This window comes from Chionomys nivalis, chromosome 17, assembly GCF_950005125.1.
Source record: "Chionomys nivalis chromosome 17, mChiNiv1.1, whole genome shotgun sequence".
Lineage (NCBI taxonomy): Eukaryota > Metazoa > Chordata > Mammalia > Rodentia > Cricetidae > Chionomys > Chionomys nivalis.
Window position 1 is genome coordinate 47831786 of NC_080102.1, and position 24898 is coordinate 47856683.

The 24898-nt window shown below is 37.5% G+C and overlaps 1 protein-coding gene across 1 annotated transcript in view; it reads left to right on the forward strand.

Annotated features, from left to right (window-relative positions):
• Positions 1-7754: 7754 nt before the first annotated feature.
• Positions 7755-24898, forward strand: part of C17H12orf40 (chromosome 17 C12orf40 homolog) — a 33284-nt gene continuing 16140 nt past the window's right edge. Inside the window, exons 1-4 of the mRNA XM_057791304.1 lie at positions 7755-7860; positions 14601-14733; positions 18587-18623; positions 21836-21951. Coding sequence (XP_057647287.1) covers positions 7755-7860; positions 14601-14733; positions 18587-18623; positions 21836-21951 — 392 coding nt within the window. The remainder of the gene's footprint in view (positions 7861-14600; positions 14734-18586; positions 18624-21835; positions 21952-24898) is intronic.

The window sequence follows — 24898 nt, forward strand, 5'->3', positions numbered from 1 at the left end:
AGATTTTACTTCACTGGTGTCTTTCAGAGTTGTCCCAGAACAGGCTTCAATATTGTAGCTGTCCACCTCTGGGCAGTGCCTGCACAATATGCAGAACCGTCGGGAAACCAGGCCCTAGTCTTCTCACCCCATGAGCCTATAGGTGTATTGTAACAAGAGTAGAAACCATAGGCATTTGGGAACCTTCTTCATGTAACTTTCTTGTGCCTCTAGGACCCACTTGGGCCCAATCATTTGAAAATGAACTGTTATTGTGTACATCCAATTTTGTGCCTTGGTGGGTCAGATAATGCCTAGCTCATGATGGGCAGCTCGGGTTTATGGTAACTTGGTATGCATTGTCAAATGTTTAGTTTCCACTAAGGCCCAAAAGCAGCCAAGAGCTGTCTCTCAAAGGGAGAATAATTGTTAGCAGATGATGATAGAGCCTTTCTCCAAAACCTCAAAATTTTGTTCTATGATTCATATGTCCTGCCACCAGCTCCAGATAGCATTTCTGTCTTCTACCGACACCTAAAGTACCACCGGGTCTGCTGGATCATATGGTCCAAGTGGTAGAGCAGACTACACAGCAGCCTGGAACTGTTGAAGAGAAGCCTCCTGTTTCCAAACTCCCCCTACCCCCAAGCTAGCAGCTTTCTGAGTCACTTGGTATATGGGTCAGAATAACACCCAAGGGAGGAATGTGCTGTCTCCAGAATCAAAATAGGCCACTAAAAGTTGTGTTTCTTTCTTGGTGGTGGGAGGGGCCAGATACAATAACATATCCTTCACCTTAGAAGGAATATCTTTGCATGCCCCTCACCACTGGATTTCTCAGGATTTCACTGAGGTAGTAGGTCCTTGAATTTTGATCGGATTTATTTCCCGTTTTCTGATATACGTACGTATTACCAATAAGTTCAGAGTGATTGTTCTTTCCTGTTCACTTAATCCAATCAACATGATGTTATCAGTATAGTGGACCAATGTAAAATTTTGTGGAAGAGACAGATAATTAACATCCTTTCTAACTAAGTTATGACACAGGGCTGGAGAGTTAATATAGCTTCAAGGTAAAACTGTAAAGGTATCTTGCCGGCCTTGCCAAATGAAAAATTTCTTCTGGTGGTACTTAAAAATTGCTTCCTATCGACAGGTACTGATAAAAAGGCATTTGATAGGCCAACAGCTGCGTTCCACATGCCAGGAGCTGTGCTGATTTGCTCAGTTGGACACCACATCTGGCACAGCAGCTGGACATATTGATAACCAGCTGTTATTCACGATCCATCCTTCCGTACTGTCCAGATATGAGAGTTAAGGGTTGTAGTGGGCCCCACCACTCTATGTTTTTCAAGTTCTTGTTGGTGCCATTAATTCCTGCAGTTCCTCCTGGGATATGATATTGTCTTTGAGTCACTATTTTCTTTGACAGAAGAAACTCCAGTGGCTTCCACTTGTCATTTCCAACCATATTAACCCTCAGCCCAGAGGTCAGGGAACCAATGTGAGAATTCTGTTAACTTCTAAGTATCCCAGTTCTGCATTCTGGAACTCAGGAAATAGCTATAGAATGAATTTAGGGACCTCTGAACCCACTATGAGTTGGACCTCATCCAAAACTCTATTAGTGACCTGACTTTCATAAGCATCTAATTTAATTGGAGGGCCACAATACTTCTCGGGTTTTTTCAGAATCATCCTCAATTCTGAACCAGTACACAATAGACCCTAGAAAGTCTGCTTATTTCCTTTTCCCTAGTATACAGTTGCCTTTGGAAAAGGCCTTCGGTCCCTCTGGGAAAGGAGTAAAGAAAGACTAACAATAAAATTCTTACATGTTTTATCAATGTCCTTCCTCAGTGAAACCTGGCCATCCCTTTACTCATGGGGTTCTAGATCTTCAAATGGCTTCAGTCTGGAAATTGGTTCACAGGCCAAGATTCCCTTTTGCTATAATCCAATGGAGACTTTCTTTAATTTGTTTGGGAAGTTTTCTGTTTCTATAGATCAACAGAAACACAGTAGGGTTTTAAAAATGTATTTCATCTCTGGAAATACAGTGATTGATGAACCAGTACTAACGGTGCAGATGAGTCAGGCCATCATAAAATTCACTTTGCCTGTGCTGACCATTACAGTCAGGTCATTATGAACATTGTTTTACCTGTGTTGCCTATTACCATAACTATGTCACTTTAGCTCTGGTGATTCAGTGGTACCTGGCCCCTGCTACCTCAGTTTAACCCATTGCATTTAGCCTATCCAAAGGAACAATAGCATCTTCAACCCTAAGGTTTGGCACAAAGAAAATGGTGACAACAAAGCTCTTCAAATATGCAGGTGCCTGTGTCACCCTTTGGCATCTTATAGGATTAGGGAAGGGCATGTCTTCTGGGCCTTCCCATTGTGGAGGACTAGGTCTTATACACTGTACCCACTCTGGCATGGCAATTTCCCCAAACCTTAAGATCATCAACACTAAGCCACGAGGTGTCAGGCTCCTTTTCAGTAGTCCATCTTTTCACAAATGCTTCATCTGACCACCCAAACAAACTTTTGAGACCTTTTTTAAATGTGTGAACTTCCATATAAAAACATAGAATCTCCCTTCAGTAGACCAATATCAATAAACTCACCCTGATCCAGTTTTATGTTCCATCTAACAATATCCCACGCCCTTAAAATCCATTCCCACACATATTTTCCAAGCTCTACTTGAATGAATTAGCAAACTCCTTATGCTCTATAGTCATGTAGTGCACCTGCACATGGACTGCACTTTCTAGCACCCCCCCCTCCCAGGAGCCTGCTTAGCCTTCTGGTTCTAGGTCTAAAGGCAACTATTGCTGAGTTCTGAGGGATATCAGTATTGTCTTGCCTGGCAACTTCTTCAGGAAAAGTCACTTCTAGTTTATCTGACAGCAAAGGACTATTTTCCCCAGTCAAGGGCAGAAAAGGCAATATTTTAGGGAGTAGGGTGGGAGTCCATCTGCTGAGGATGGAGAGACTACTGCTTCAGGTTAGAGAAACCCTTGAAAATCGAGGGTTCAAAGTTCTCAGCTTCAGTAGGGCCCTCTCACACACCTGCCTCCCAATTAATGTCCATACTTTATCTGACACCATCTAGGACTGGGACTTGAATTTTCCTAACCCCTAGGTTATGGTATGGGGGGGTTTGGGATCTGTGGTGTGTGATTAAATTGTAAGACAGGAACCTTTATGATTATGATTCCAGCTTTTACAAAAGACGATCCAGAGGGCCAGCCTATCTTTTATTATGTAATCAAATACGTAAAGTCTACATCTGTGAACTAGAAAATGAGCATCTATTAGGTAGGTGTGGATCTGGACATTTTGACTGTAGTCTGTACAGCTGCCAGAGCTGAGAGGAATTCTGTTGTTACAGTTTAGGCAGAAAAGTATATTCTCTTTCCTGCTCATCATAAAGGTCACAGCCGCCACAGACCTGTACATAAGCCAGACTGTGAAGAGAGCAGTGTAGCACATTTATTTTACTCAGGTTCCTGTGACTAGGGGAGCTTCAGAAATGAAGACCAAAATTCCAGGGAACAGCGTTCATTCCTATTCAGGCTTGCTGAAGAATCAACACCCATGGAGATGAGTGATTGGCCATAAAAAGAATGACTTAATAATAACAGATAGGAGTAGAAACCCACAAGGCCTATTTTTAGATTCTCTATGTAGCATTCTTTCCTGACAGGTATGAGCCAAGATCCCTTCCAAACTGACTGAATTCTACAATCTATATAAAATAAGAGAGATCAGGAAAGGATAGCCAGCTCTTACATAAAGCTCTAAGTTTAATTCTAGACTTTATGCTGACTGTATAAAGTAGGTTCTACTTTCTATGATCCGCGGTGTGGCAGAGATGGCAATAGTAGGAAGGCAATCAAGAGGTCAGAGGAAGACATTTCTCCTGAGTATTGCATTCCTCAAAGTACTTTTCATTCCAAAGTGGCATACCTTGGAATAGCTGTGTGTGTGTGTGTGTGTGTGCACCAATCTCGACTACCCACCCAACTGTGGTATTTTATTACAGCAGCTTAAACTGACTTAGAGCAGGGAGTGCTTTCTTTTTTCCTTCTGCCTTCTGCAGTGCCAAGGATCAAAGTCAGGGCTGTGTGGGTGTTAGGCAGGTGTTCTACCAGTGTAACATTCCAGACCTCGATGTGTTTAGAGTCATATTCCTGCCGTGTTGCTCAGAGTACATCTGAACAACTCTGTAGGATAAAGTGACCTCAAAGGCCTGGTATTCCTGCCTCAGCATCCCAACTGCTGGAATTACAGGTGTGTGCCATAATGCCCAGTGCTGAGATAACTGATACATTAATTCTATTGGAATTGCTTTAGCAATACACTCCACTGTTCCTTAGAACCTGAAGATGTCTTCTGTCTGTTCCAGAGTGACATAACCAGAATGTTGAACTGTAAAGAAAAGCAAAGGAAACTGGAGTTGTTGACCAAGAGTTTTGATATCAGATGAGAAATGGTTCTGTAATATGGTATTTCTAATACCTTCCTTTCTTTTTGCTTATCTCATACTTATTTTGTATAAGTTATTAATTATTGTAATAGTTTTTATTGCGTTTTGAACTTCCTAAGAATTTTATGTGGAAATATTACTATAAATGCTTTAAAATATTTTCAGAAAATAATAGGAACATTTTAATTTCAGATTTCCAACAAAAATACCAATCATATTAGAAGTGGTTTGTTTCTTCAGTAACTGTATGTTTCTTCCTATTTATCTTTTTAGGACCAGGGTTCTAATAAAGCAAGAAAGGAGAAAGCAGAAGGTAAGGTCATTGTCATTTGAGCGATGAGAGCTCTATCATAGCAAATGTAACATTAAACTCTTGAGTCACTCCTTATCATTAATCAGTTCACCCCATGGCCAGGCGTAGTGGCACACTGCTGTAATTGTAGCTAAGCACAGGAAGATGGCTGCATGTTCAAGCCCAGCCTGAGCTACAGAGTGAGTTCCAGGTCATCCATGCCTATGTGGGAAGACCTAGGAGACACACTCTCAAAGCAAACTCCTCATTCCTCTGGCTCTTACAATCTTTCTGTCTCTTCTGCTATGATCCCTGGGACTTGGATACAGATGTATCAATAGAAGCTGGACACCATGTAGGCACTTTCTCTCTGCATTTTGATTGATTGTGGTTTTCTGTAATGATCGCTGTCTGTTACAAGAAGATTTTTTTTTTAGTGAAGGGCCTTTATCTAATATTAAAAGTTGTTTGCGATTGATAATATCTTGAGATGTATATTGCCTTAATAGCCTGAAAACGTAAGAAACTACTTGCATATGTGACCTCTTCCAATTTTTTGTCATTTTGAACAATTCATTTGTACATAATCTTATGCCACTGTGTTATGAAATACTTACTGGAAGATGTTTTGAAGATAGTCTGTTACCATGTCAAGGGCATAATAGCAGATAAAATTAAAACTAATGAATGTCTTAAAACATAGTTAAAACACTTCAAGGCATAGGCATAGGCAAGGACATTTTGACAAGGACTCCAGCAGCACAGTAAATAATCTCAAGGAATGACAAATAAGATTACTTGAAGTAAATGACTTCTGCACAGGAAGGGAAACAATATTCAAGTGAAGAGACAGCCTACAGAATGGGAGAGAACCTCATCAACTGTACATCTAGGGAGGGAAATATCTGTAATATGTGAAGAACTGAAAAAGTAAACACCAGAAAACATGTCACACAATCAATGAATGGAATAATGAATTGGATAAACAGTTTTCAAAAGACGAAATATATGGTCAGTAGATTCTTGAAAACAATGTTCAGCAATCTTAACTATCGGGGAAATACAAATCCAAAGCACTTTAAGATTCCACCTCAGCTGGTTTGGAGACACATCTCTGCAATGTCAGTATTCAGAAGGTTTGCTCAGAATTGCTATGAATTCAAAGCATAGGCTGGGATGAATAATGAGTTGTGGCTAGCCTAAGATACAGAGTGAGACCCTGTCTCAAAAGCGCTGAAAATCTATTCATCTAATCCCAGTCAGAAGGACTTGCATCAAGAAAACTAATAACAAATGCTTGCCAGGATACAGGAAAAAGTATCCCTTATGCCAGTAGATGGGAGTTTAGTCACTATGGAACTCAGTGTGAAGGTTACTCACAAAAGTAGAACTACCACAAGGCCCAATGATATCATTTTTGGATATATATTTAAAGGGCTCTTAATGCAGTGCTTCTCAAGTTTTCTAATGCTGCCACCCTTTGATACTGTCCCTCATGCTGGGGAGACCCATAACTATAAAATTATTTTTGTTGCTACTTCTTAATTGTAATTTTGCTACTGTTAGGAATCATAATGTAAATATCTGTGCTTTCCCATGGTCTTAGGTGACCCCTGTGAGCCCAACGGAGTTGCAACCCACAGGTTGAAAACCACTGAATTACTGCATCACAGAGACACTTTATGTGGCCCTGTTTATAGCTATACTATTCATGATAGCTCAGAATGGGACTAGCCTGCATGTACACAATCATCTGAAGAATGGATAAAGAAAATATACACATGGGATTCTATTTAGCTATAAAGAAAAATGAAATCATGGCCTTTACAGGGAAGAAGGTGGAGCTGAAAATAACTAAGTGAAAGTAAGCTGGTCTTGGAAAGACGAATACTGCACGTCTCCTTCCTGTGTTGAGCCTGCAAGAGCGGGGTGCTGCCTGAAGAGGAGGGGGCGGAGGGAACAATTAAGAAACCTAGAATCTTTACAAAAATGCAATAATGATGCTCATTATGTTGATAAAGAAGTCTGAAGATGTGGTTCAGTGTTTCTGAGCATGAACTCCCTTATAGGATCTGAGTTTGGCTTGGACACACATATCATATGGCCCACAACAGCCTGCAACTCCAGCTCCAGCAGATCCCCAACATTCTTATGGACCCCGCGGGTATACTCACTCACATATGTGCTCCCTCACAATTAAAGATAAATACTTTTTAAAAATTAAAATGTCTTTGAACTAAGTAAGTGGAGGATGTAACTAAAGAATAAAGAATAATTATAGTTCAGAAATCCAGGAAGGAAATATAAACTGGATACACACACACACATACACACACACATATGTAAGTCTGGTTTATGGACAACCTTAAGCAGTTGTGATACAGTGAGTTAAATTGGCATTGGTTGCCAATTCGTTCTCACGTAGCTTTTGCTTTCCTCTTAGTTGGTTGTACAATTTTATTATTATTATTGATGTGTGTGTATATGTGCACACATGTATGTATGTGTGAATGTGCAAGTGGGAACGGGATGCACATGTATCATAGCATGTCTGTAGAGGTCAAAAACAACTTTCAAAAGGAGACTTGGCTATCTTCTACTAAGGGTCAGGGCACGGAACTCAGGTTGTCAGTCTTTGATCTCAGTGCTGTCTCACTGCCCCTCTTAGTCTTTCAGTAGGCACTTGCTATATCTTTTGAGTTTTCTTAAATACAGGGGAATATGTTATTTGTTACAGAAAAAAATTTTACCTGCCAGATTCAAAGTCTTTAGGTTAGCTACAAGCTGTCATTATTGATTTCCGTTCCCATGCTGTGTCACAAGTGTGACACATGAAGTCAGTGGCATAGTGACTTCAGTGGTTTTTTTTTTTTTTCTTTATGATTCTGCCTTGAACTGTTAGGTTGGGAAATTAATATTTTTAATTCTTAATTATTTCAGGAATACTTTGAAAAGAATAAGTTAAAATCAAAAATGAAATCTCTAGGAGTTTGTCCACCTGTCAAGAACCCCACTGCCAGTTTAGACCTTCTTAATCTGTACATGGTAAATCAGATAGCTTCCAAGAAGAAAACACTTGGTAAGTCTTTTGAAGGCCTTTATTTTTGTCTTCATGTGGTAATTCATAATAATGTAAGTTGTCTAATTGGTTGGAGATTCCAGAACTCAAAGCATATGGAAAATTTATCTTAAAACTTTATTGCCTTTTAAAATTATAAGCTTAACTAATATTTGAATTAAGATCTTTTATTGTTTTATCCATTTATTTTAATTTTAGGCTGTATGTATTATACAAGATTAACTTGTTTGATATCATTAATTTGTCATGGGGTTTTATAATATTATTATTTCTAGGCAAATAGTTTCAAGTTTAGCTTGACAAAAATAATGAATGTGTTATTATTATCTCATATTACTTAGGAAATTTATACAGAAAGAATAACAGTTTTTTAGTTTTTATTGCTTTATAAATAATACCATTCAAAATTTCCACTTCCTCCCCTCCTCCCATTCCCCCCCACTTCCCCACACCCCCTCCCCTCTCCCCTTCCATTCCTAAGAGAAGGCCCTGCCCTGTGGGAAGTCCAAGGCCCTCCCCCTCAATCCAGGCCTAGGAAGGTGAGCATCCAAACAGACTAGGCTCCCAAAAAGCCAGTACCTGCAGTAGAGACAAATCCCAGTGCCATTATCATTGGTTTCTCAGTCAGCCTCCATTGTCAGCCACATTCAGGAGTCCAGTTTGATCACATGCTCATTCAGTCCCAGTCCAGCTGGCCTTGGTGAGCTCCCTTTAAATCAGTCACACCATCTCAGTGGGTGGATGAACCCCTCGTGGTCCTGACTTCCTTGCTCATGTTCTCCCTCTTTCTGCTCTTCAACTGGACCTTCATCCTTCGCTGGATGAAGGTTCTATGGTGATACTCAAGATATTTATCAGTGTGACTATGGGACAAGGCCAGTTCAGGAACCCTCTCCTCTACTGCCCAAGGACCTAGCTGGGGACATCCCTGTGGACACCTGGGAGCCCCTATAGAGCCAAGTCTCTTGCGAACCCTAAAATGGCTCCCTTAATTAAGATATCTTCTTCCCTGCTCCCATATCTGCCCTTCCTCCATCTCAACCATCCCGCTCTCCCAAGCTTTCCCCAATTTTCCCCTTCTCCCTTCTCTTCCTTTCTCCCCTTCCGCCATCCCACCCCCGTGTTCCCAACTTTTGCCTGGCAATCTTGTCTGCTTCCAATTTCCAGGAGAATCTTTATATGGTTTTCTTTGGGTTCACCTTATTATTTAGCTTCTCTAGGATCTCAAACTATAGGCTCAATGTCCTTTGTTTATGTCTAGAATCCACTAATGAGTGAGTACATATCATATTCATATTTTTGGGTCTGGGTTATCTTACTTAGGATAGTGTTTTCTATTTCCACTCATTTGCATGCAAAGTTCAAGGTCATTGTTTTTTACTGCTGAGTAGTATTCTAACATGTATGTGTGCCACACTTTCTTTATCCATTCTTCCATTAAGGGGCATCTAGGTTGTTTCCAGGTTCTGGCTATTACAAACAATGCTTCTATGAACATAGTTGCACAAATGCTTTTGTAGTATGATTGGGCATCTCTTGGGTATATTTATAAGAGTGGTATTGCTGGATCTTGAGGTAGGTTGACTCCCACACTGATTTCCAAAGTGGTTGCACAAGTTTGCATTCTCACCAGCAATGGATGAGTGTTCCCCTTACTCCACATCCTCTCCAGCAAAGGCTATCATTGGTGTTTTTGGTTTTAGTCATTCTGACAGGTGTAAGATGGTATCTCAAAGTTGTTTTGATTTGCATTTCCCTGATCACTAAGGAAGTTGAGCATGACCTTAAGTATCTTTTCTCCGTTTGAACTTCTTCTGTTGAGAATTCTCTGTTCAGTTCTGTACCCCATTTTTTTAATTGGGTTATTTATAATTTTAATGTCTAGTTTCTTGAGTTCTTTGTATATTTTGGAGATCAGACCTTTGTTTTATGTGGGGTTGGTGAAGATTTTTTCCCATTCAGTAGGTTGCCTTTTTGTCTTAATGATAGTGTCCTTTGCTTTACAGAATCTTCTCAGTTTCAGGAGTTCCCATTTATTCATTGTTGCTCTCATTGTCTGTGCTATTGGGGTTATATTTAGGAAGTGGTCTCCTGTGTCCATGTATTGCAGGCTACTTTCCACTTTCTCTTCTATCAGGTTCAGTGTGGTCATGTTTATATTGAGGTCTTTAATCTATTTTGACTTGAGTTTTGTGCAGGTTGACATCCAGTTATGCCAGAAACATTTGTTAAAGATGCTTTCTTTCTTCCATTGTATAATTTTAGCTCCTTTGTCGAAAATCAGGTGTTCATAGGTTTGTGGATTAATATCCAGGTCTTCAATTCATTGGTCAACATCTCTGTTTTTATGCCAATACCAAGCTGTTTTCATTGCTGTAGCTCTGTTTGAAGTCAGGGATGGTAATGTTCAGGGATGGTAATGCCTCTGGAAGTTCCTTTATTGTATAGGATTGTTTGGGCTATCCTGGGTTTTTTGTTTTTCCATATAAAGTTGATTATTGTTCTTTCAAGGTCTGTAAAGAATTTTGTTGGGATTTTGATGGGGATTGCATTGAATCTATAGATTGCCTTTGGTAGAATTGCCATTTTTACTATGTTGATCCTACCAATCCAAGAGCATGGAAGATACTTCCATTTTCTAGTACCCTCTTCAATTTCTTTCTTCAAAGCCTTAAAGTTCCTGTCAAATAGATCTTTTACTTCCTTGGTCAGTGTTACCCCAACATTCTTTATGCTATTTGTGGCTATTGTGAAAGATGATGTTTCTCTGATTTCCCTCTCTGTTTCTTTATCCTTTGTGTATACGAGGGAAACTGATTTTTTTTTTTAGTTGATTTTGTATCCTGCCACATCACTGAAGGTATTTAATCTGCTATAGGAGTTCTCTGGTAGAGTTTTTGGGGTCACTTATGTACACTATTATATCATCTGCAAATAACAAAAGTTTGACTTCTTTCTTTTCAATTCGAATCCTCTTGATCTCCTTATGTTGTCTTATTGCTATTGGTAGAACTTCAAGCACTATATTGAAGAGGTATGGAGAGAATGGGGCTTTCAGAGACAGAAAATGAGATTGGGTGGATAGGGAGATGAGGGTGTAGAGGAAAAAATCTTATTCTGAACATCAGCTATTCTGTATCATTGAAGGATATATACACCTGTTCATAATCCTTTATGGCACTAAAATATGCTTACAAGTGGCATTATATGGACTCAACAGATTATATTTGAAAATATATATGTATATACAATGCATTTATGCATGTAATTATAACATGACAAAAGAGCCAAAGAGTTTGAAGGAGTTGGGAAGGGATATATGGGAGGGTTTAAAGGGAGAAAAGGGAGCAGTTGAATGTTGTAATTAAAATGAAATTTTAAAAATAGAATACATGTGCCTGCTTAAAATAATCTGAAGCAGAATAAATATATACAAGTATATCTTGTTCAGCCCATTCCCACAGTAATACAGTATTAAATTTTCATTATCTAATCATTGGGAAATTGTTCTTTTAGTTATCAACTGCAAATTCTTTCAGTTATTTAAACTAAATAAAAAAACTTTTATTGGAATAAAACATCATTCTTCTAAAACTAAGCAAAAAGTCATTTCAAAACAATAAAGTTTTGAAATTTTTCTTTAATTATTATGTTTATCAAATAAAGGCCTACTTTTTCTAGAAATGGTGGAAAGAACATATTCTTTCTTGACTTCTAAATCAACTAATCATTAAAGTGATTCAGAGGAGAAGCACTGGAATAATATTCAGTAGCTCCTTTTCTGGACATCACTTAGATCTGCTCTCTTCTGATAGAAATGTTGCCGAGGTGCAGCTGGGTCAGATGAGTAACTGTAGCATGTGACGTCTTTCCTGCCTTGCAACTAGAATTTCTTATGCACTTCTGGGATTGTAACTCTAGGAATCTTGTACTTCAAAATTAAGTTTATTTTGTCTTCCAGTTTGACTTTTAAACTGAAAACCTCTTTCCCTCTTTTAGGGCAATATGGGCCTATAATTTGCATTTTAAAAATAAGCATAAAGAGGCAGGTGGATCTCTGTGAGTCTGAGGCCAGCCTGGTCTACAAGAACAGCATGGAAACAAACATAAACGAAAAGGCCGTTGGGGGCCAGAGAGGTAGCTCAGGAGTAGACATACTGGCTGCTCCTGCAGCAGACTTGTGCCCAGTTCCCAGCACTCACATGATAGCTCACAACTGTCTAACTCCAGGTACAGAGACTTGTCACCCTCTTCTTGACTCTGTGCATACATGTGTGCAGGAAAACTATACACAAAATGAAAATAAATCTTTAAAAAAGACAGTTTGTCTGGGAGAGAGAAAAGTTGATAAGTATATTAGTACCTCCCCATTTAGTTTATCATCTAGCATTTTTTCTGTCCATGAATAAGTAGACTTATTTATGTTTTAAAAGGAATAAATATATTAGCCCCGAATTTTTAGAATAAAATATCTGACATTACCAATATATTTATTTTTATATTTTTTTGAGGAAAATGCAGTTTTCCTCATCTATCATTAGAATCTTGGTTGAGCTCCCAATAATAAAAGAAATATAAAAGCATTTATTTAAGAAATCGTGTGTGATATGAGGGCCTTTACCAGGAAATGAATATGTAAAGAAATGGTTAAACCTATGCATTTTCACTGCTATGTGAAGAAGCCATGAATAGCGGTAGAGATACATGACAAAATTTGAGTGTGTGACTTAAAGGTGGGATTCAGAGAACTCTTTGTGATGTGTTCAGGTTCTTCTCTGGGATCCTGTGTGTGCAGGATCGGGGCAGAGACTGCACATGCAGAGTCCTAGGTTTCATCCCAACAATGCAGCAGGAACAAAGCAGACTTTGTCCTTCAGGTCTAAGAAGGGTGTCTCTCTCACAGAAGCTTCTATTGCCTGCTTTGAAGAAGGGTCACAAAAATGCTTTTAAGTTATGTGACCTACTTTGAGAAGAAGGAAAATGAAAGTGTCCTTCCTGCATCTTCAAGCTTTCCTAAATGCCAGTAAAATTAAATACATTTGGAACGTATCACGAATTATATCACTTTCTTTCTCTGTCACTCATTCAACATGCGTTTAGAGTACAAGTACCAACATGTGGGATAGAGCAAGATTTCATTCGTCATGACTTGATGGTGGCTAAAGGCAGAAGTTTCAAAGATGGGGCAGTGGAGCACCAAGTTTCATAAATACCTCAAATTCCACGAAGACGGGGTAGTGGTGCACCATGTCTCAGAAACGCCTCAACCAGAGACTTAAATTCTTTCTTTGTTAAGTGGTAAACCTCATTGTAATACGAATTCTAATTGGTTTCAATAATAAAAACACAGAGGCAGATATTAGGGTAAATGCTGAAAGATCAGAGAAGTAAAGGGGCTACCCACTAGAGAGACTTTTTTACCTCTACCGAATCCTCAGACCGAAGGGGTCAAGATTCTGTCTCCAGAAATCCTCAGACTGAATGGCCTTCAGCTCCTGTCTCCTTCTGCCCTATGTTCCTCTCTACGCAGCCATATCCCCTCCTGTCTCCACCTCCCTAGTGCTGGGATTAAAGGTGTGAGCCACCACTGCCTAGCTCTGTTTTCTCTTTGAGATTGGATCAATCTACCACAGCACAGAGTGGCCTTGAACTCACAGAGATCTGTCCGCCTCTGCCTTCTGAGTGCTGAGATTTAAGGCCTGTGCCACCATTGCCTGGCCTCTATGACTAATTAGTGGCTAGCTCCACACCCTGCTCCTCAGGCAGCTCTATTTGTTATAGTACAAACAAAATATCACCATACCTCATCAATGAAGGTTGTCTTCGTCATGAACATTTAAAAGCTGGTCTTAAGAAACCAGTATTTCTCATGCCCAGTTCCTTCAGGAGAAAGACTATGGGTTGTTTCATTTCAAATTTTCAAGTTCTGCTAGAAGCTGCTTTTTGCTACTGCTGGACTGCAGTAATGGCTCAGTTGCACCGGGTCAGAGGGACAGAAGTCTATAAATCATTTTTCTTTGACAAAATGGCTACCTCTGAACTGTCGTACAGAAAGAGAGAACATTCTCTATAACTCAGTAGGTGGCTGGGTACTGAGCAAATAAAACAGTAATCTTACTTCATAAAATGATACAAGGCTCCTTCTTCTAAAGCAGTGGTTCTCAACCTTTATAATGCCGCAGCCCCCAATGCTGTGATTTAATACAATTCCTCATGTTGTGGTGACCCCAATCATAAAGTTATTTCATTGCTAAGTTGTAACTGTAATTTTTTACTGTTTTGAATCATAATGTAAATATCTGTGCTTTCCAGTAGTCTAAGAGACAACTGCCAAAGGGCCGTGTGACCCCCAAAGGGTGGTGACCCACGGTTAAGAAGCATTGCTCAGAAGTTTACAGTCTATTGATGGTGATAGGGTTGATCAAGTGTAATAAAATGTGCAAAGTGCTGAAATAGAGAAAACATAGAGTGCTGTGAGGAGATGTCGTACAGTGTCTGAGACAGTCTAGTGATCAGAAAGAGGACATTGTGTTGGGTTAGTAGAGCCCCTTTATCGATGGCTAAAATGCAGGAGGAAAAATTAAATCTTATTAATAGTGGTTATCAGTCAGTCTCTGTAATTACATGTAAAGAACATGTTTTAAAAGAACATTTTCAAATGTACAATCAATTGAAGAATGATATACCAAAAATTTTAAAGCTTCTCTTTCAAAGTTATATTTAATATTTCTTTATTGTAGAAACCATGAAAAGACCAACACATGTGAATATGAATAGAGACTTGAAAATTCCACTAAGAAAGCATGTGTTCGAACTTCCAATGTCACCTCATTGTGTACCTTCCAAACTGTGCATCGATGACATGGGGACTAAGTAAGTGCTAGCTAAGACAGTGACTAACTGAGAGAAGTTAAATATCAACTTGTGTGTTTGCTGGGAAATTGAGAAGGACATTACCTTCCAGTTCCTGTTCTTGTTTGTCTAGTGATATTCTAAAACCATTAGGACATGCGTTTATGGAGTTTTGTGCATGTGATTTGACTTTCTATATTAGAAAATACCAGGGACTGGGAATGTGGCTCAGTGGTTAGGAACACTAGTTGCTCTTCCAGAGAACCTGGGTTCAATTCCTATCACCCACATGACAGCTCACAACTGTCTATAACTCCAGTTCCAGGGGATCCAACACCTTCATACAGACATAGTACACAGGCAAAACCATCAATGATTGAAATACAGTAAGTATTTTTTTTAAAAAAAAGTAAAGAAAATGTCTATTCTAGTTTAATATATTTTTCCTTAAAACTTACTTTTACATAATTTACCAGAGTTTCTATGTTGAGTGCTTGTGTAGACACTGAGAAACTTAAATATACAGAAGATATATTTTATTGGATGCTTGATTTTTTTTTCTTTAGTGTACCTTATCAAAGATTATGTAGCACAGAAGGAACTGACCCAGGTCAGGTGAGTTTTAAAGAAAATTGTAAGTTGTTTTAACAATTGTTCCCAGCCCTTAGATGATCTTACTGTCAAAATACTAGGCAAAATTAGTTAGCTTTTAATTATTTTATAGTTTCTGAATGATTCCTTTTGCAGTTTTAACATATAGGAAATTTATTTCTAAGGAATACTCTGATTATGAAGCTTCCTTGGAGCAATAGAAATGTGGTTGGCCTTGCATGCTTAGTGCTAGGTTCTTCTAGTTATCAAAGAGTTAGTTACAAAGCACAATTTTATATAGAGATTATTTTTAAGTATTTATTTGTGTGTGTGTGTTCATTGGCGAGTAGGTAGATGCATATGTATGTGTGCATGGGAGATCAGAGGTCACTCACTCTCCAACTTCTTTTTTGAGACAAGATCTCTCTGCAACTAGAGCTGGGTCATACTAGCTGGCCAGCAAGTCTAATGAGCCCTAAGAATTGGCCTGCTTCTTCCCTCTCCATCACTGGGATTGCAAATGTGCACTGACATGTAGGTTTTGGGGAGTCAAACTTGGTCCTTATACTCCCAAGCAAGCAGTTTACTGATAGAGCCTTCTCCACTGCTCACTGAGGGAGTCTTTCGTTGTGTTCACACATTTCCTGATCAGTTCATTTGTTCACATGTAATGAAAATATTATTTCTATCAATTTATATTTATATGAACTTAAGAATTCATGTTTATCACAAGGTAATTTTTAAAAGCATAACTTTTTTTGCAAACAAAATTATAATGAATTAGAAAGTACACAGATTGGTTAAAATTGCAATTCTATTTAATGCCCAATGCTGTATTAATTATTCTTCTTTATCTTTGAATAGTCAGGTTTAAACTAGATCAGAAAGGCAGTGGAAGCTGATGATAGTAATAAAATATCTTGGACATCCTGTTATCTGATTTATGGGTTAGAGAAACTAAGATTTTATGGCATTAGAAGTGACATTCAGGAAAGGAGCTTGAGAGAAGAAGGCAGATCGAGAAAGCAGAAGGAAGTGTTCTGAAGTAGACGCTGGCCTCCAGGACTCCTGTGAAGTACCAATGACCTGCCTTTCCATAGGACTTCCTCTTTTGTGGTCATGCCCCCTTTCTCCTAATTTTAGTTCTATTATTTTGACTTCTAGTTTCTGTACTTTTTGTGATCTTGCTTTTACTTTTCCTACAGTCATCACAAAACATGAACTCATACAGAATGTTCAAAAAACCAGAAAACTACAGTTGTATTCCACCCTCTCTTCCAGTGGAATTACCGTCTAACAAACATATTCCAAACCAAAACTCCACCCCAAGGATAGCACCAAATCCTTGGAAATTTGCATCTGAAATAAAGCAAAATGAGCAGGTACATTGGGATTATTACTTCTTTGATGTCATATTTCCATAACAGGTTCTCCTTTTCATAAATTTGACTTAAATGGGTTTCAAATTTATGGAGATAAATGAAGGTTAATATTTCATCTTATGCCCATCCCCCCTCCTCATTTTAACCTCCCATTCAGGTCTCTCCCGTCTCTCTTTAACTATGCACTTCATTTTCCTTTCCTTATGAGATCCTCCTCTCCCCACAGCCCCTTACTTTACACCTAACTCTGTGGTTATATAGATTATAGCATTCCTATCAAAGTCTTAAACTCTGACATCGACATAATAAAATAATACATAAAATATTTTTTGTGCGTGTTGGGGTTATCTTATTCAGGATGTTTTTCTAGCTTCATCCATTAACCTGTGAATTTTATATTTCATGTTTTTAAAGAGTCAAATAGTATTCCATTGTGTAAATGTACCACATTTTCTTTATCTGTTCATCAGCTAAATGATGATATTTCTAATTTATGGTTATTATCAACAACACAGCAATGAACATGGATGAGTAAGTGTCCCTGTGGAAGGATGTACAGTCTTAGGGTATATGCCCAAGGGTGGTATAGCTGGATCTTGAGATAGATCTATTCCCACCTTTCTGAGGAGCCACCACACTGATTTCCACAGTGGCTGTACTAGTTTGTATTCCCAGTAGCAATGAATATGTATTCCCCTTTTCCTACACCCTTACCAGCATGAGCTGTCCTTTGTTTTATTAATCTGGCCATTTTGACTAGTATAAGGTGTTTGATTTTTATTTCTTTGATGACTAAAGATGTTGAACATTTCTTTAAATGTTTCTCAGTGATTTGTGTCTCATCTTTTGCAAACTCTGTTTAGTTCTGTACCCCTTTAACTGGGTTATGCTTTTCTTGATGTCCAATTTTTTGAGTTCTTTGTACATTTTAGACATTAACCTTTTATCAGACGAGTAATTGTAAAAGTCTCTTTCCCTATTCTGTAGCCTGTCATTTTCCCAGGTAATGGTGTCCTTTGTCATAAAGAAGCTTCTCAGTTTCCTGAGCTCCCATTATTGGTTGTTCTTAGTGCCTGTGTTTTTGGTGTCCTCTTCAGAAATTCCTTCCTTTGTCAATGAGTTCAAAACTATTTCCCACTTTCTCTACTCTCAGATTCAGTGTTATCTGTCCTTATGTTGAGGTCCTTGATCCAAATATGGATCCATTTCTGTTCTACTAAATGTAGTCATCCCGATTGACCAGCATCATTTGTTGAAGATGTCTTTTCTCCAGCACGTATTTTTTGACATTTTTATAAAACAAAACAAAAACAGGTACCTATATGTATGTGGGCTTCTGTCTGGGTCTCCAATTCAATTTCATTGATCAACATGTCTCTTTTTATGCCAGCACCATACTGTTGTACAGCTTGAAATGAGGAAGGGTGATATCTCCAACAGTTCTTTATTATTCAGGCTTTATCAGTATGTATAAATCGATGATTTAATCTTGATTTAACTTTGTTAGAGTGAATATATTAAGGAATTTATTGTTTTATTTTTTTAGGTTTTCCAGTTTGATGGAGTACAGACTTTAAGAGTATGTCCTTAGAATTCTCTAGATTTATTTGGTGTCTGTAGAGATGTCTCCAACTTTATTAATTTAATCTTCTCTCTATTTTTTGATTAATTTGGCTAGGGGTTTAGCAATCTTACTGATTTTTCTCAAAGAACCAATTCATCATTTCATTGATTCTTTGTATTGTTTGTTCTGTTTCTCCTATTGACTTCAGCCCTGAGTTTGATTATTTCTTGCCATTTATTCCTTTTAAGTGTTATTTCTTCTTTTTATTCTAAAGCTTTCAGGTGTGTTGTTAAGTTGATAGCACGATTTCACTCTGTTTTTTTTTTTTTAATTTAAGAACTTTGTGCTATGAATTTGCCTTCATTGTGTGTCCTGTAAGTTTGGGTATGTTGTGTTTTTATTTTCATTTAATTAATTAATTTCATTTAATTCTAGAAAGTTTTTAATTTCTTTCTTAATTTCTGTCTTGATATAGTTTTCATTCATTAATGAGTTTTTTAGTTTCCATGAGTTTGTATACTTTCTGTTGTTTTTGTTGTTGATATTCAACTTTAATCCATGATGCTCTGTTATCAAAACAGGTTGTTTTGTTTCAATTTTCTTATATCTGTTGAGACTTATGTCCAAGTATGTGGTCAGTTTTGGAGAAAGTTTCATGAGGTATTGAGAAGATGGTATGTTCTTTTGTTATGATTTAATGACTTTCTAAGTCTAATATGATTTAATGACTTTCTAAGTCTAATATGATTTAATGACCTTCTAAGTCTAATATGATTTAATGACTTTCTAAGTCTAATATGATTTAATGACCTTCTGAGTCTAATATTTTCTAAGTCATGTGTTTAGTTTTATCTGAATGACCTATTTGCAAGAGTGTGGTATTCAAGTCTCCCATTATCATCAATATATAAGGGTCAATATGTAATTTAGCCTGTAGTGATGATGTTTTTGTGTGTGTGTGTGTGTGAACTTGGATGCCCTCATATTTGGTGTATAGATGTTACCTTTTTTTGATGAGTATGTAGTGTTCTTCCCTATCTCTTCTGATTATTTTTGAATTGAAGTTTATTTTCTCAGATATTAAAATGGCTGTATCTGCTTACTTCTCTTGGGTCCATTTGCTTGGAATATCTTTCTCAGTCCTCTTACCCTGAAGTATTTTCTACACTTGGTGATGTGTTTCTTGGATGTACCTAAAGATGTTTTCTAATCTAATCTTTTAGGATGTGTTTTTATATTAGAGAAGGAAATCTTTAATATTCAGAATTATCAATGACCTGTGCTTATTGATTATGATTATTTTGTTGGTTTAGTGTGAGTTTCCCTGTTTTGATTTAGTGGTTTGGGAGTTTTTAGTCCTTGTGTTTTCTTTTTTTTTTTTTAGAATCCATATACACACTTTTACTAGTCATCAGGAAAGCTGAAATAAATTTACAGACTGATCCAGATTTGTTCTTTCCAGATGGAACTTTCTTACCTTTCTACCTCAGTGTAAGTTTCTCCCATTTACAGGTTCCTTATTTATTTATTTATTTATTTATTTATTTATTTATTTATTTATTTAAGATTTCCGCCTTCTCCCCGCCACCACCTCCCATTTCCCTCCCCCTTCCCCATCAAGTCCCCCTCCCTCATCATCCCTAAGAGTAATCCAGGTTCCCTGCCCTGTGGGAAGTCTAAGGACCACTCACCTCCATTCAGGTCTAATAAGGTGAGCATCCAAACTGCCTAGGCTCCCACAAAGCCAGTACGTGCAGGAGGACCTCTTCAGATTGAAGTTTTTCTTTACTGCCTTCTGTAGAAATGGATTGGTACATAGTAGATACTACTTAACTTTGTTTTCATTATGTTTTTAATTCTGGAACAAAATAATTAGGAATGTTCTTCTTCATCTATTGTGATTGATGGTTTTGCTGAGAATATTGTTCTGGACTGATCTGTGTGGTTCCTAGAGTTATCCAGGCCCTTCTGGCTTTAGAGTCTCTATTGAGAAGTCAGATGTTATTCTAATGGATCTGACATCATATGTTACGTTGTTTTTCATAGCTTTTAATATTCTTTCTTTGCTCCATACATTTAGTGTTATGGTTATTATGTGTTATGGAGAGTTTCTTTTTCTGGTCCTACTTTATGCTCTGTTTGCTTCCTGTACCTTGATAGGCACCTCCTTCTTTAGGTTAGGAAAAAATTTCTTCTATGATTTTGTTGAAAATATTTTTTGTGCCTTTGACCTGGGGATCTTTTTCCTCTATTCTTTTTATTCATATGTTTGGTATTTTCAGTCTTCCATTTTTCTTGGGTGTTTTGTGCCTGGATTTTTTTCAGATTCAAAGTTTTCTTTAACTGAGATCCATTTCTTCTCCCTTTTCTTCAGCGCTGCTCGCTCATGTCTCGTATTCTGCTGATGAAGCTTACCTGTGATGTTTTTCTTTAGATTCCTAAATTCCCATTTTCAGTTTTATGCAAGTTTGGGTTTTATTTAGTATTTCTGTTTCTATTTTGATGTCTTGTTCCCAACATTTCATTCATTGTTTGTATATGATTTGATGGTCTTAAGTCATTTATTTATTCATCCTTGAACATATTCATACTTGCCATCTTGAAGCTCTTTTCTTGGGCTTCAGCTGTATCGCATTTCTCAGAACTTACTATAGAAAGCCTACTGGGTTCTAGAGATGACATATTGTCTTGGCTGTTAGTGTTGGTTTTTTTTTTTTTTTTTTTTTTTTTTTTTTGTACAGGTGTCCAAGCAGCTAGAGCTGGGAGAATAAAGGTTTTCCTAGGTGTCGTTACCTGGTCTTGTTATGGGGTGATGTGTGTTTGTTCTGCTCCATGGTTTCTGTTACCTTTTCTGGATCTTAGGAGTATGTGTTGACTGTGGTTGTCTGGAGAGAGTGCTCCTGCAGGTCAGCGAGTGCCAGAGAGGAATAGAAATGGGCTAGGAGAAAAGGCTGAGTGCAGATATGGGAAGAACCGAGAGAATACTGTCAAAGATGGGGTCCCCAGAGAAGTGAAGGTGTGATGGTTTTACCAAAGGGATTTGGAAAGTAGGCTGCAGTGAAGTCATGTAGAGAAACAAAAATGAAAGAGCTAGGGACTCTGTGTCTGAACCAGGAGTTGGCATCTCCAGTGACTGAAGCTGAGGTGGGAGGAGAGGCACCTGAAGGCAATTGCTACAAGGCTAGGAATGAGATTGGAGAGATTGGAATGGGAGACCAGATGGACAGTCAAAGTCAAAATCAACTACCTGAGTCCCAGCCAGGTTGGCCACCAGAGGTCCCAGGTAGAGAGTGTTTCTTGGTATTGTCAACTGACCACAGAGGGATGAGAAGGAGGCCTGAGAGAATTCACCTAGAGAATCCACCTATATCTTAGAGACAAAATTTTGTTTATACAGCTTAAATTCCATATTCTATTAATTACTTTGTAGAATAGAAAACAAAGCATTATATGATATATACTTAAATATCTTCTTGCCTATACATGTTATAACTACACATTAGTTAACAATTATCTGCAAACAGGTAAATACAATTTAAGTTGTAAACATGTACATAATGTTTTGTTATTTTCTTCCTTTTTTTAGTTCAGTAATGGAGATTTTTCTGATTCCTTATTTTACAAAGTAAATAAACACCAAGATATTTTCAGTTCATCTCAGAAAACAGCAGAGTTTGGAGAATCCTCTGAGAGAATAAACAGGTGAGTAGAACGTGAAAGGAGAGGAAAGAGTGCTGGGCTCTGCATCACTACTTCGCTCTTAGAAGATAGAAGTACTAATCTAGAAAAAGATCATTACAATGAAACACATCCTTTTGTTAGTTTAATTTTGTCCTTTTAGACACTAACATACCATGTATACTAGCAAATTTCAGGGTGCTAGTTCTGTCCGTGAATATTGTGTGGACATATCATCTGTTCGTGAATATTGTGTGGACATATCATCTGTCCGTGAATATTGTGTGGACATATCATCTGTCCGTGAATATTGTGTGGACATATCAGTTACAGCCTCTCCCTCCCACTCAGTGCAGTCCACATCTTTCCCAGCTTTTAGGAATCATTCTTCTAGTCTAAAGTATAGTTTTATATCATCTACATATGAGAAAGAATATTTCTATATCTATATATGAGAAAGAATATTTTCCCTTGTCCTTCTGGGTTTGTCACCTAACAAAATCTTTTCTAGTTTTATCTGTTTTGATATAATCAACAGGATTTCATCATTTTTAATGCTAAATACTAATCTAGAAAGATATCCTGCATTTTTAAACTATTCATCTGCTGATGGGTGTGCAGCCCAATTTCATGTCTTCATGTAGTGAATAGTGCTACAATATATATGTGGCTGTGCAGCTGTCCTGTGGGTATGCTGATTTCATTTCTTTGGAGAGATACCAGGGAGAAAATTAGCTTGATCATCTGCTACATTTGCAGCTTTTGCAGGATCTTCATGCTGTTCTTTTATAGTAGCAATGCTATTTTTAGTTTATATTTCCATACATCATCTGTAAGAATTCCTGCTTATCTCCTGGTCAGCATTTGTTAATTTTTTGTTTATACTTTCTTTTTTAGAAGTAGCCATTGTAACTGCATGGGATGGTATCTCATTGAGGCCTCCCTCACTTTGCATTTCCCTGAGGGTTAATCATGCTGACTGTGTGTTCTCATATATTTTAGTCATATTTATGCTTTTGAGAAGCATCTATTTAAATAATTTGCTCATTTAAAAAGTTTTTAAAAATTATTTCATCCAGTGTGCATAAATGTTGTGTCTGCATGTATGTCTGTGCCCTACATGTGTGCCTGGTTCCAGAAGGAGGCCAGAAGAGGATGTTGGATCACTTGGGACGAGACTTATAGATGGCTGTGAGCCACCAAAGTGCTAGAAATCAAACTCAGGTCTGAACAGCCTCTGTCTTAATTGCTGAGACTTTTCTCAAGCCTAATGTCTCATTTTAAAATTTGATTATGTGGGCTTTAGGGAGGATTCTAACAGATTAATAATGGGAAAATATTTCCTCACATCGTGTAGATTATCTCCACACTCTCTTTATTGTTTATTTTCTACAAACTATTTGTCAGTATTTATTGCGTTTTCTGTGCTTTATGGCAATGCCCAGAAAACCATTGCTAGTATCTTGGCATATTCTCTAATATGTTCTTTGTTCAGTTGTGAATTGCTTTTTATAGAAGCTGAGAAGTAGCACTGAAGTTTTAATCTTCTCCAGAATTTCCCAGAAATGCTTGTTGAAGAGGTCCCCCACATTAGATGATGCCCCTTAATGATTTTCTTAGAGTAGAGGAATCTTTGTTTATTACATTAGCCTTTGGCTCTAGGATAACAGGTCTGTGATCTTTATTTTCCCTTTCTCACTTTATTACAGGTCTTTTGGGAGTGGCTGCTTCTGTTTTATACATGTCTTAGTAACTCTTCTGTTATAGTGCTGGGAATAAATTATAAAATATGATTTCAACATATAGCGTGCTTTATAACTTATGACATGTTCTATGGTTATTCCCCCATTTATAATGGTAGAAAACTTTTCTGGCTTTAATTGTGTGTGTTATTACAATGAATTATATCTTTTAGCATCAAATACTAATCAGATGCTCATTGAGAAATCATAGAGAGCCCTGATCTGTGAGCATGTGGCCCCAAACAAGAATTTCTCTATGTTTAATACTAGCAGGTCTTTCTCTCTCTGTTTCCAAAACATGACCTAGTGCCTGGAACATCGTATTTAAATATTTAATAGGTAGTTAAAAATCAAATTAGAAATCAAAATCTTAAGCCTGAAGAGATGGTTTAGCAGTTAAGAGCACATACTGCTTTTACAGGGATCCTGGTTTGCTTCTTAGCACTGCATCAGACAGCTAAAATCTTCCAGTTCTAAGGGATTTGACACTGTTGGTTTCTGTAGACACCTACTCTCAGCTGCACCTACTGCATCCAACATACATAAATAAATATGCATAATTGAAAATAAAATGAATATTAAAAATTTCTTGGTAGCAGTCTTGCGTTTCTTTCAATTTTTTAATACTTCCACTCCCTGAAATAGTTCAATCTCAAATGGCTTTGTAGTCAATAGCAGTTGAACAAAAGGTATTTTTATTGTTAATATTTTCTGTCAGCTTTTGTTGTTATGCACAAGTTAGACTTAATCCAGAGTTTCTATTTTTGCTTAAGAAAAGAATTTATAGGTTACCTAGTTCACCTGATTAACTTTCATGTGGGTTGTCTTTTAAATAAATTACATCTTATTTTTTTCTTCACTGAGAACTTTGTAACTATCCCAATTATTAAATTGGAATATATCTTTGATAATGTTTTTATAACTTTTAAAAAATATTTTTACATGAGATAGCTTCCTCCCTCCCTCTACTCTTCAGACTTTTTTCTCTGCTTGACTAACAGCAGCAGCAGCAGCAGCAGACAGTGGTCCGCCAGGTTATTTGCTAGACTGTACTGGAGAAGTCAGACTATTGAGTATCGTGTTTTTTCCCACTAATATAACAATAAATAAAACTGTGCACTAAATTTCACATTGGAATACAGAACCAGGTATAATTTATTTTCATGTTTGTTATTAGAATATATTAGATAAATTTCCACTAAAATATTATTTGTATTTTTAAATAGTAA